A 12,927-nucleotide genomic window follows, 5' to 3' on the forward strand; every position below is an offset into this window, starting at 1 on the left:
TGACGCGGTTTTGACGAGTATACGCTTTTGAATCTAGCTTTCGGGCTTAAAAAAAAAAGGTGACTCCTATTTATCGCACTACATTAGTCTCAAACTGTGATTTGGCTTGCATGGATAACACAAGAGCGATTCCGTCTCTGAGCGAAACTGGAGTCTACTTACCAACACGTGAAAACCGCGCTTGCGCGAGCTTCTCAACCCCACCCAAGCAATCTACACCATATAGCTCAAGCCAGTGAAAAATTGACTTGAATAGTCAATCGACCAAGTTAAAGCAATCTGCTGGGACTTCTTCTCCCTATCTGATTGTTTGTCAAGGCCGGACAAGAAGAAATTTTGTGAAAGGGGATCAATCGCATCTAGCTCTTTTCCAACGTCTAATGTTTTTCCCTTTTCCGAAAATGAAAACAGATCGATGGCTGCCTTTGTCTCATTGATCATTTCATCAGCCCCTGACTCCCAGAAAGACTTTTCATGGTCTATGGCCTCAATCTTACATCTCGCCTTCTCGATGGATAGATTAAGATTGTTAATTGCCCATTCTCTACGGACAAATATTTGTTGTTTCTCTTCCTCGAAGGTCACACTACGATCTAGATCCGCCTAATCCCCCGGACCTTTAACATTAAGACCATTTCGATCTGCCATTGAATGAGCAAGTAAAGTCGCAAGTATCTCTGCATAATTCATTTGCTCTGCTTTCCATATCTTGATGATGGGTAAGAAGATGGTTTCCATACTAATCTCAAGAAATTCAAGGCAACTCAACATGAAATCCCACAACTTAGTCACACCTTGCAACGCAAAAGCTGGCTGATAATCTAAAGATCTCTTGTTGAGGTGCTCACTGTAGCCAATTGCACAAGGCATTTGGATTTGCCGCACGAGACCGGAGGGATCAAGATCAGGGCGAATTTTGTTTCGAACCATATTGCAAAAAGCGAGATCCATTCTATATCGTTTATTGGGCATAAAATACCGCTTGCTTTTTTGGCATGTCTTCAACACTTTGGTAAAACTGGTTTTTTTGGATGCATATATATGCTCAATCTCAGCTGCCTCTTGTGCTGCATGTTTATGCTCATCTGATGAGTCAACTTGGATAACTCGGCCTTCGCCGGCAATGTATCTTTCTACAACATTCAGCAATCACTATCATTCGTTTGCATTTGGGCCTTTGCCCATGGCGTCCTGGACGACTAGAGTTTGGATGTATGTTCCAGCACATGCATCACTATCTAGAAACAACCTTTTGAAGTCTGATGACGAGCTTCATAAGCTTCACGAAGTACTCATAGTGCGACGTGAGAACTTCATCAAAAAGAATGACATTCCTTTTGAGAAGTTTGAGCAACTGTCCCTGTGGTGGCAAAGTTAATATTCCGGACAAAGATAAATTCAATATAAATCTCTATACAAATTTCTATTTCATACATTACAATATTAATATATATATTTGTTAATAATGAATAGAGCTCTTTATTATTAACAAATCAAATCGATTCTTTTTGCAACCTATTTATTATTGAATTTTGATTAAAAAAAAGAAAATAAGAATCTTGAAAGGCCTTAAAGCTTTTAAGATTTTTGAATATTAGAATTAAAGGGAAGGTAAACGGAAAGGTATATGTATAGAAGATCAAAAAGATAAATAAAAGCTAAAAAGGAGAAAAGGAATAAGTGTAAAAGCTAAGGGGTGGATAAGAGGTATTAGCTGAAAGCTTAAAGGGAAATAGAATCCTTTTGATAAATTATATTATATGAGGGAAATCTATAAAAGAGCTTTTAAGTGAAATCACAAGCTATATTATTATGCTATATAATATAGAATATATTATATAAACAAAAATATAATTTAATTTCAATTTATATATAAATAAATTTGAATTTAATAAATAGAAGTATAATAGAAAGATTAGTAATTCTTAATAGATTCTAATTGAAATACTTAGAAGAACTTTTCTATTCTTTTATTGAAATCTAATAGAAGATCAATTTAGAAGGAAAAGAAAAGGAAGAGAGGGGAGGGGGGGTTGAAAAACAAGTAAAACCTAGAAGCTTTTTATTTAATAGATAATTATTGTTTTAGGCCGAAACTTTTAATTAACCTTTCAGAATTCAAGAAATTCATTAAAAACTTATTGATTAGAATAAGCTTTGTAAGGTATAAAGACTTAGATTGATTATATTAATATTTTAAAAACGATTTATTCAATATATAATGAAGGTATTATAGAATTTATGGTAATTACGAAAGGATTACTTCGTTAACCACGGATTCTGCCACTACAGGGTGTGGGAAATTCAAGAAAAAACAAATCTTTTGAAATCAAAAGTTGATGGCAGAAGAAAAGATTTGACATCTTTATTCGACCAGATCGAAGGTGTAAAACTCTTATTGGAAATCAATAGGGCACTTAATTTGAGTGAATCTATAGATCGCATGCTTGCGAAGGTCAAGATACCCTCCCAGCACTTAATTGACAGCGCATTGACTATCACAATTCTCGCATATGGTAGCCTCAATAGCGTGCGAGAATTGAATCCCGATGTCAAGGCCATGCTTTTTAACAAAGAACTTGATAATGCCGAGAAGAAAGTGAGGATGTTGGAAATGGAGAAGAAAAATCTCACGGATAGTCTCACGGAAAGTTTGAAGGTATGTAACACTACTGATGAGCGATGTGACAAACTTCAAAACGAACTTGACATTGCCAAGAAAAATCTCGATATCATCGAGCTCCAGATGGAAGATTCACAAAAAAAGGTAGCGGAGCAATTCGGTATCATTGCAAACTTACGGATCAACATCCAAAGCCAAAAGAAGCAGCTTGAGCTTGAAGCTAAAACACGAAGTGAGAAAACGAGTATACTAGATGACGCAAACATCTCCATTGAAGCCCACAAGCAAACGATCAATCGCTTAGAGTCTGAAGTTGCTGAGAAAAATCTCATAATCAAAAATTTGACTGACGATAAAAATAACGAAACCAAACGCGCTAATGAGAAGTCACAACTTGTCCTGAACCTTAAGAGAATGGCTTCAAGAACACGAAATCAATCACAAAAGACAGAGCTTATCCAGAGTGTGTGTCTGAATGCATACAAATCAGAGCACCGGCTACCAAGCTACCCGATGAAAGTCAATCGGAAATCTTGGAGGCCTTGCTTGTTCAAAGTGAAATCAGATTGACGCAGAGTCCTCCGTCTTTTGCACCCAACCGCCCTAGATAACTGTCTCTGGAGCGAAATGTATACTCATGAAGTTGGTGTGTGTTGTCAATATTATGTTCACGGAGCAGGTGGTCAAGAGGGATCGTAGACTTGTGTCAAATTTGACTCTTGTGGGAAAACAGAGAGTCAGAAACAGACCATCTCTCCAATTTGATATCTTTTCATTGCGTACTTTGACTTCTTAGGGTCGCGAAGAAGAGGTTACTCACACATCACCATTCTCGGTAGTCATTTATTCTCAACAAGCCAAACAGCCGAAAGGATTTCTAACAGTTTCTATGAAAACTAATACTAGAATGAGAATTTACCAGAAAATGACATAACCCTACCGCTACAAGATACTTACTGAGCAGACGCTAACGTATTTCGCTGCTTCGCTTGGTCAGGTTGACACTTTGAACTTTGAAGCTGTTAGGGAGTCACGGCGTACACTCTGATGGGAAGGATGAAAATTTGAAAACTCCTGGGCAACTAGGCTAGGAATTACCAAGTTATGAATCCAAAAAAAGTGATATACTAAATTCTATCCCGCTCAAAACGTCCAATATGCTTCCTTTATGTTCATGTGCGAACAACCCTTCTAAAAGTTTGAGCGAAGGGCAATCGGCGAATTTATCACGAGCCTGATGGCAAGATCATCCATTGAAAGAATGTTATAACGTGATTTATATGCGAGTGGATCATATCACCGAGTGGATCACTCAACTTACGTATAAAATTCGTCTATTCGTAGCCGTACACTCTCTTTATTTATTAATATAATTTAAATTTCTTTTCTAAATCTTATAATTATCTATATAAATAATATTAATTTCTAATTAATAATTAAAAATTCGATTTTAGATAACTTAGTTTATTAGTATATAGTTTGTATCAGTATATGACCTACTTTATTTTATATATAAACCTCGTTTATTTATAATTATATACTTTCTTTATTTATTGATGAAATCTTTTAAAAATTAAATATACAAAATTTAATTATAAAGATATTATAAAAATCTAATCTTTCTTGAAAAATTCGAATCAATATAAGAATTATGATAGAAATTTCTATTTTTTTTAGAATATAATAAGAAAATTTATATAAAAACTATATATTTCAAAAACAAGATTTTTATTATTATTTAATATTCTTTTTTATTAAGAAAACAACAATTGGTTATTGAAATATAATTATTAAAAAAAGCTTAATTTTGATATATTTTTAAAATAGGCTATATACTAATATGAGTCATGTACTTATAAAACACGTTAATAGTTATTATAAAAATAGTGTTTTTTTTAACGAAAATCGTAACAATTTCAATTGTTCTCAAAATATAATAAAAATATTTATAATTCTTAATTATCTATATTTTTCTTATTTTCAAATATAATTTCTTTTTCAAAAAATATTAATTAATTATTAAAATACGAAAATTAAGAGAAGTTTAATTTTGATGCATTTTCAAGTGATCTACTCGGTCATATAATCCACTCGTATATGAATCACGTTATTGAATTATTGAGCTCAAATCTTTGTTTTTTGAATGTGTTTTTTATACATTATTTTTTAATACTTAAAAGAATATAATATATTTGTTTGAATAATATTCAATTAGAATTCAAATTTCTATTAAATTTTGTAATTAATTTAGGTGTGAGATTGTGCTTTACTGTTATGCTGTCCCGTGAGTCTGTGTACCCATTGGTGCACTGACCGCCTTAATGACTAATCACGAGCATGTCGATAATTGCGAAGGAAGCAATAGGTGGCCAATCAAAGCTCGTATAACACATGCCTCTTGTTAATCGTATATTTACACTTCCGCGATTGGTCGATTAAACTCTATTGATATAGTACAGCGCTCCCCGTATCACTCTTTCCTCTTCCATAATCATTGATCAAGAACTTATTAGAAACCAAATCTCGAAGGAAAGTCAACTTTCACAAGTCTGATAAGGTTTTTACGGGGCTTCTGTGCAACATTCGAAAAATCTCATGCCGGCTGAACAAGCAGCCAAACGGGCGGGGTAGAGGCTGAACAAACTGCAGACGTCGCTACTAATTTAGCCAGCTGTTCTCTAAGAATTCCATCATTGTTGCATCTACAGTAAAGGTACTGATCTATCTGTTTCTCACCATTCTTCACTGATCCACGCCGACACAATTCGAACCTTTCGAGAAGCGGCACTCACAATCATCCCGCCATTCCCTCCTCGATATATACCTTTTTCTTCATTCAACCGCTCGATTGACACTAGATTCTGAACTTCTCGGTGCATCCTAGCTGCTACTTTACTAGTAGAACGCTAGTCGTTTCCGGGGTAAAGTCCTTGGCAAGATTATCTATAGTAAGGTCACCAAGGTACTGGAATCTAACACGCATTGTCGTATACTTGGTGGAGCTCTCTATCATAAAAAAGCGTTCGATCTCCAACATCGGCAAATTCTGAGGAGAATCCACAAACGGCCATAATTATGAGAGTTGCTTGTTTGCAGTTCGATCCTCAAGTAAGTAAATATCCGGTCATACCATTTACAAACATAGCTAATACGATAAACCAGGTCGGGGATGTCGCCAATAACTTCACAAAGGCGGATGCCATACTCACGAAAGCAAAGCCGGAGAATCTCGATCTTTTGGTGTTGCCTGAAATGGCCTTTTCTGGTAACTATTATATCCCCGATCTCTTTAACAGTCGCGTCTTACCAATTTCACGACTAACCGTCATGCAGGTTATAATTTCTCCTCTTTGGAACATATCACTCCTTATCTTGAGCCGACTACTTCCGGCGTCACGTCATCATGGGCACGTACGACAGCTCTCAAGTACAACTGTATAGTTACGGTTGGCTATCCGGAGAAAGTTTCCAATCCTTCGAGTAGATCAGCAAATCCCGAATGTTATAACTCTACAGTTACGGTGGATAAGGAGGGTAAGACTATCGCCAACTATCGAAAGTCATTTCTATATTATACAGATGAAACTTGGGCTCATGAAGGATCTGGCTTTTACGATGGAGATATCAGGGGGCTAGGGACGGTGGCAATGGGAATCTGTAAGCATTAGCATATCATTTGCGCTCCAATCATACTTGATGACACCTCAACATTTTTAGTAAATTTACTGATAATCATGGCCTACAGGTATGGATTTGAATCCATACAAATTCGAAACTCCCTGGATTACTTGTGAATTCGCTTGCCACGTACTTCAAAAGAAAGCAAATCTTGTTATTTTGTCCATGGCTTGGCTTACGAGACAGGATCAATTACCTTACGGTCTATTATCAAGCGAACCAGATATGGACACAATCTCTTACTGGATTATGAGGCTGAAACCTATCATTGAGGCTAGCAGTAATGAAGAAATCATTATCATTCTCGCCAATCGATGCGGAACTGAAGGCGAAGCAACATATGCAGGAACCAGTACAGTCTTAGGTATCAAGGATGGCGAAGTTAATGTCTATGGAATACTCGGTCGAGGTGACGGAAAACTCTTGATCGTCGATACTGATGCGCGTCCTATGGCAAAAATTATTTCGAACGCGTAGTCAATCGAGACTCATTCGGTCAACTGTCAAGTCGACTCTAGAGCTCAATTTCAGGCCTAGAATTAGTAAGCTATTTTGTCGATGACTTCTAGATAATAAATTCAACAGCTATATCTACAATTATGCCTCAATTACAATGCCTATCGCGTCAAATCAAATCTATCATGTTCTTAAGCTATAAATGTCTCTCCAACCTTGGACCCATGATCATGTGAACACCCTTTTCCCCCACAGATGCCAATGAAATGAATTGGAAAACGTTGGCATGGCGCGTTGTTATTTCATTGTCATTATTTCCTGAATGGATAATTCCTGTGTTACGGAATGAAACGAATCTCCAGAATCCCGCTGCAAGCTCAAAAATTGAAGTTATAATTTGACGGAGTGGTTTCCAAAGAGCCCGTCATACCCTTCACCAACTGGGCTGTGTGATGAGCTCAAAGCTTCCATGTAATAAGTTGATGTATTGTGATCATGTAGATAGATACCGAGGATTTGATGGCCAAAACGGTTGAATCTTCAATTAGCATACTAAAAATACTCAATCCAAGAATAGAAAGTAGCATAGAAAACAACCCCGCCATTTACCCCGCATCTATATTGTCAACCCCAATAACTACCTAAGCATTCCGTTTTATGTTGAATATCTTGCTCACACCCACAAGCGAAGGTCATTTATTTCCGCTCTTATTTCGATTTGAATAATTCTACTTCTGCATCAAATTCCCAGCTATTTTTCTCGTCTCGTTGCTGTGATTGATAATTTTCAATTCATGGTTTCGGATATGAGCATTATGGTGGCTACCAAGGACCCCATTTGACTTATTTTAGGTGGTCATGATGCCTTATGAATGAAGAGCGAGTCTTCAATGCAAGTACACAAAGCTGTTCCTGTGTACTCCAACTCATGTTGACAGCTCTAGTATCCCGATGAACGGGGAATAGGTATATTGTAACCTTTTCCCAACCTATTACTTTAGATCTTGGCACTCTAGTGGTATCAGAGAAAAAGTTGCTTAAGTGGGTGGATAATGAGTTGTATTTTCTAGAAAGGGTAGTAAAAGGGATGGCCCTTATATTCCACTTAATTGTTATTCTACGGGGAAGCACCCCCGTTCAACCTCAGTCTTCCTTCGATATCGAGACATCGGACCTTTCTCCTCAACTAGTGAAAAAAGAGGCACTAATTTTAGCCTCAGAAGGGCCATGAAAAGGCTGTCAATTTTTTTGATCTCAATGAAGTGGGAATCGAGATAAAGGTGGTATTGCGAACGGAACATGAGGCCCCTAAAGCAGTGCTAATGACCTGTTTTTTTTGAAGACTCGAAAACCAGAGAAGGCATAAAATTTCATTCAGACTAAGTCATTCACAATTTTATTAGGAACTGTTCTACAAGATACCAAATAAAATAGCACAATTGCCAAAAGCATACTAGCTCATGGTCTTGTACGAATTGAGAAACATTGTTTATCGTGAAGTAGGCTTACTCTAAACCGCCAAGGTGTCTCTTTAAGTGAATTCGAATTAGTATAAAATACTAGCTTTCTCGGTCAATAGCAGCACAATATCAGTAGTCTAATTGAAGACTTCTCGATTAAGATCGTTTATAGATGTCTATAATTTTAATCATTTTTAGTTTTAATGATTCAGTCTTAAGATATTCTTATTTTTGAAAGTAATTTTGATCTTAAGAATAATTTGGATTATAGGAATATTATATAACGTGATTTATTATCGAATAGTCTATATTACTAAATCAATTATATTTCTCTCAATTAATATAGTCATTATATACTTCTATTAGCCGAAACTCTATAAAACACGTTTTTTCATGTATTATACTTCTATAATTATATTTTATTATTTTAATTATACTTTCAATTTATAATATATAATATATTAAAGATATGCAAAATGATTTTTATAAGTATTTTATTTTATATATATATAACAAAATAGTTAGTAAAATAAAGGAAAATCTCAATTTCTATTAAATTATAAAGAGCTTTGAACTTTTTTGTAGAATTATATAATATATTTTTTTATAAAATCTAATATATAATAATAATATATATCTATTATATATTAGTTAATCTAAATTATATATTAAATAAAACAAACAAATACTATTATAATATATATAATTGTTTTCGAAAATTATATATAAATAGATTATTTAAGAGATTAGATTTGATTATAGTATTAGAATTATTAAGAGGATTTTGATTGAATATAATATAATCAATTAAAAATATAAGAAAAAACCAAAGCTTATATTAATATATATTACTAAGCGGTTTAAATAGTACCTAGCTTATAGAGGATTGACAATTAAAGAATAAGATCTAATTATATAATTAGATGAGTGCTTTATAAAATAAGGAAAAGGAAAAAGATTAGAATAATACTTTTATACTAGTTTTCAGAAATGGGATTCAGAAATGATTGAAATATATAATATAAATAAGAATATAAAGATTATATATTAAAAAAGTTTTTGGAATATTAAAAGGAGTAATTTATATATAATGAATAGAGATTTTGAGAATATGAAATATAAATATAATATTAATTTTTATTTCAAGGTTTTTGAAATTAAAATAAGCTTTATTTTCAAAAAGCTTAATTTAGAATATAAATTTATCTAGAATAATACTTTTATTTATTATACCTATAAAATATAAAATTGATTTCAAAAAAAAAAGATTTTTTTATTAAAGAATTAGTCTCTTTACTTTCCCAATCTTAATTCTATAAAGTATATATAATAAACTTTAAAAATAAGAATATATAAGATATTTCCTAATATTGCTATTAATAAAAGTAAATCAGAATATATTTATTAAAGACTAGAGAGTTGTTTATAAGTAGTTTGGAATATATTAAATAAAGAATTATTTAATAATTTGAAAGTTAATATATCTTTTAAAATTAAAGTTTGTATTATAGTGAATAGCTGGTATATTAAATATTGATAGATTGAAAATCAATAATAAAATTATTTTTATATATATTAATAATATAAAAATATATTATTCATTTATTCAATTTTAATAATTTTATAATTCTTGATTGATTTAATATTTGATATTGAAAAAGGGTGGTACAATGTGTGATACTATAAAATAAGCGGGGGGGCGGATATAAATGGCCTAGTACTATATCTTCAATTTACATCTTCAATTTTAATATACAATTTATTAATTATTTATTATATGATTAAATAATTAAGAAACTTGAATATTATTAATTATTAAAGCTATTTATAGAAATGAAAAACTAAGTATTCAAAAAATTATTAAGCTTTATAATATTCTTTATATAATTCTTTAATATAAAATATAGAATTTGAGTTTTTGTATAGAAATTTAAACAACTAATATACTATTATAAAATTAAAAAAGAAAGTAATTATTTAATATATATTTAATTTAAATTTAAAAGAATTTTTATTTAAATTTAAAGATATAGAGAATATAGTAAATTATATTCTTTAATTATAAAGAATTATAAAAATTAAAAAGCTTTAGACTTATTAATTTATAAAATGTTATACAAAATCAAAGATATATTTTAATTATATTTGCAATTTTTAAAGAATTTTCTATAAAAATTCTAAGTTTATTAAAGATTGGTTTTAAATAATTTCAAATATATGGGCGAAATATAGTATTTTTAATTATAATTTTTATAATTTTTATAATCTTTAAATGTTTATATTAATAACTAGATTATTTAAAATAATTCAAAGACTTAAATTTTATCTTTATAAACTTCTAAGTTTATTTTCTAATTCTAATTTACTAGTATCTATATAGTACCCTAACGATTACTAGTAGTATTAATCTCGTTCTCAAGTTCTACTTCCTAATATAGATTCGTAAATATTCTATTTTGATTTTTATTATTATTTATAATAGCAATCTCATTATAATTTTTACTTTAAGGGCTAGTCTAGATGTATAAATCCGCGCGGATTCTATCGAATAATCCGCTGAAATCTTTTTTTTAAAAGTAGATTTTGAATTTATATTTGAATATAAAATATTTCAAGAATTACAGGTTTTGTATAATCTTTTATAAATTGACGAAATTTCCTTTTGAGTTTTTCAAAATATGAATTCGATTTGTAATTTAATTCACATTTTTAATAAATTTGTATACGAAAAAGAAAGTATAGATTAGAAAGTGAAAATTAAAAAAACGTTCCTATTTTTTTTTAAAAATAATTTACACTTTTTGTAGGTTACTATAGGCTTATAATTTGAAGCTTTAGTATATATAATCTAAATTTTTAGGCTTTCTTTAAATTAGAGTTTATTTTATATACAAATTTTAATTTCAATTAAATAAAACTATTTCAATATTCACTTATTCTATTATTAAAATAATAGTAATAAATTAAAAATTCAAGTTATTCTATTTAATTTATATATATATACTATATATAACGATTATAATATTTAGAATACTAAGATAAAGAGCTAGAAGAGCTCTTTAGTAAGAAGTAATAATATATGGGATTGTGAATCACGTGAGCCAAGCGATCCACTAATATGATATAATTCGCTATACTATATATATACTCTATTTCCTTTTATTTTAATACATTTCATAATGGATTTAATATATAAATTATAAAATTAAAGATTAATAATCTATTCTTTTTAAAGTAGATTATTATTATTATAGAATCCGTTATAATACAAAGAGCGAATTATAAAGAGCGGATTCAATGCGGATTATACATTTAAACTAGTCCTAACCCCCTCCCCCCGACACCTTAGAGCTGTTTCAGTAATATATGATCTGTTTGTACAACCTGACCTATCGTAAAATCATGCTCTCCGACCTTCTTATATCCCCATTTCTCATATGCTTTCATTGCCTGGTGGTTCTCCTCCCAGACACCAAGCCATATATACTGGAATTTCTGATCTCGAGCGTTATTCTCCAGCCTATCAGCTAATAATTTTCCAACACCCTGTCCATGAGTACTTGGATGGACGTATATTCTTTGTAGCTCCACTGTATTTTGCAGATGCTGGACGCACGGTTCGCTCGTGCCACGAGTCAAAAGAGCAAAAGCGATAATATCCTCATTCCCTTCTTTTGTAGCAACGATCATGTCTTTTTGAGGATTGGAGATATCTGCAGCGGTTGCTGCTACGCTGTAGGATTCGTCGAGGTAGTTTTGCAACTGGTGTGGCTCAACTGAGTGGCCAAAGGTGGCGCTGAAGACAAAAGAGCCAAGCTTAGCGACTTGAGTAGCATCATCAAGTTGTGCATTGCGCACCAAGATCGAGGATTGATTGGAGGAAGCCATTTCAAATGACCGAGTACGATTTAAGAAAAATTTCAACGGATACTAAATATCACCAATTGAACTTAAAAGATTGTCTGAAGTGGCGCAAGGGACAATGATAAAAGCGAATACGACATATTCAAATAATGTGATTTCTTGAGCTTATATACTACAGAGCATGTACGGACCTCTCAATTTAGAATGAAAACATATTTCAAAGGAACATTCTCGAAAGCTGGGTGTGTCGCTTTAAGGGCGCGCGCTATGAGGTTCTTTTTAGTGTTGCCCAAAAAAACTTTCTTTTTAGCTCATCCCGCCTCCGGTTGAGAATACTACTATTCGTGCGAGCACAAAATATACGACACTCTACTCGAGGGACATTCCATAAAGTAATAAAAGATAAAACAATTAATAGCTCATATTTAGATCAAGTTCTAGCCGCACAAGTACATTTGAAGTATACTCAGCAGTCCACAATACCGGTACCTCAATTGAGCTTACCTACGAACCCACAAACATGAGTCAACTTGTCGTTGACAGGGCGTGTTACATGTCATGGAAATATTGTCGACATCTATCGCCTCTATCGGAGGAAAAATAACAATACCGTATGAACTGGATTAGATAATAATTTCTTATAGTCAAAAAATCTGTCTTAGATTAAGGTTGAATATAGATTTATAAACCAGATAATATCTTATTATAAAGATTTATTACAAATTCGTTGTTTAATCTTTTTATTATCTTCTTTTACAAATAAATATACAGTTTTAATTTAGTAAATATATTATTTCAAAGTTTTCAAAAAGAATTAAAAAGAGAATTAAAAAGAGAATAAAAAAG

At 31.9% G+C, this 12,927-nt stretch overlaps 3 protein-coding genes across 3 annotated transcripts; 1 reads left to right on the forward strand and 2 right to left on the reverse strand.

Annotated features, from left to right (window-relative positions):
* Positions 1 to 603: 603 nt before the first annotated feature.
* On the reverse strand, positions 604 to 930 carry Bfra_011571 (uncharacterized protein; the record flags this gene model as incomplete). The annotated part of the gene is made up of 1 exon (XM_037341898.1): positions 604 to 930. The coding sequence occupies one exon, from the start codon at positions 928 to 930 to the stop codon at positions 604 to 606; it is 327 nt and encodes a 108-aa protein (XP_037194755.1).
* Positions 931 to 5,698: 4,768 nt separating this feature from the next.
* Positions 5,699 to 6,778, forward strand: Bfra_011572 (putative carbon-nitrogen hydrolase protein; the record flags this gene model as incomplete). The annotated part of the gene is made up of 4 exons (XM_037341899.1): positions 5,699 to 5,731; positions 5,786 to 5,888; positions 5,957 to 6,280; positions 6,369 to 6,778. 4 exons carry the CDS (start codon positions 5,699 to 5,701, stop codon positions 6,776 to 6,778), a joined length of 870 nt encoding a protein of 289 aa, XP_037194756.1.
* Positions 6,779 to 11,562: 4,784 nt separating this feature from the next.
* Positions 11,563 to 12,105, reverse strand: Bfra_011573 (putative acyl- n-acyltransferase protein; the record flags this gene model as incomplete). Its single annotated transcript, XM_037341900.1, has 1 exon — positions 11,563 to 12,105. The coding sequence occupies one exon, from the start codon at positions 12,103 to 12,105 to the stop codon at positions 11,563 to 11,565; it is 543 nt and encodes a 180-aa protein (XP_037194757.1).
* Positions 12,106 to 12,927: the final 822 nt, after the last annotated feature.

This window comes from Botrytis fragariae, assembly GCF_013461495.1.
Source record: "Botrytis fragariae strain BVB16 chromosome Unknown tig00000037, whole genome shotgun sequence".
Classification (NCBI taxonomy): Eukaryota; Fungi; Ascomycota; class Leotiomycetes; order Helotiales; family Sclerotiniaceae; genus Botrytis; species Botrytis fragariae.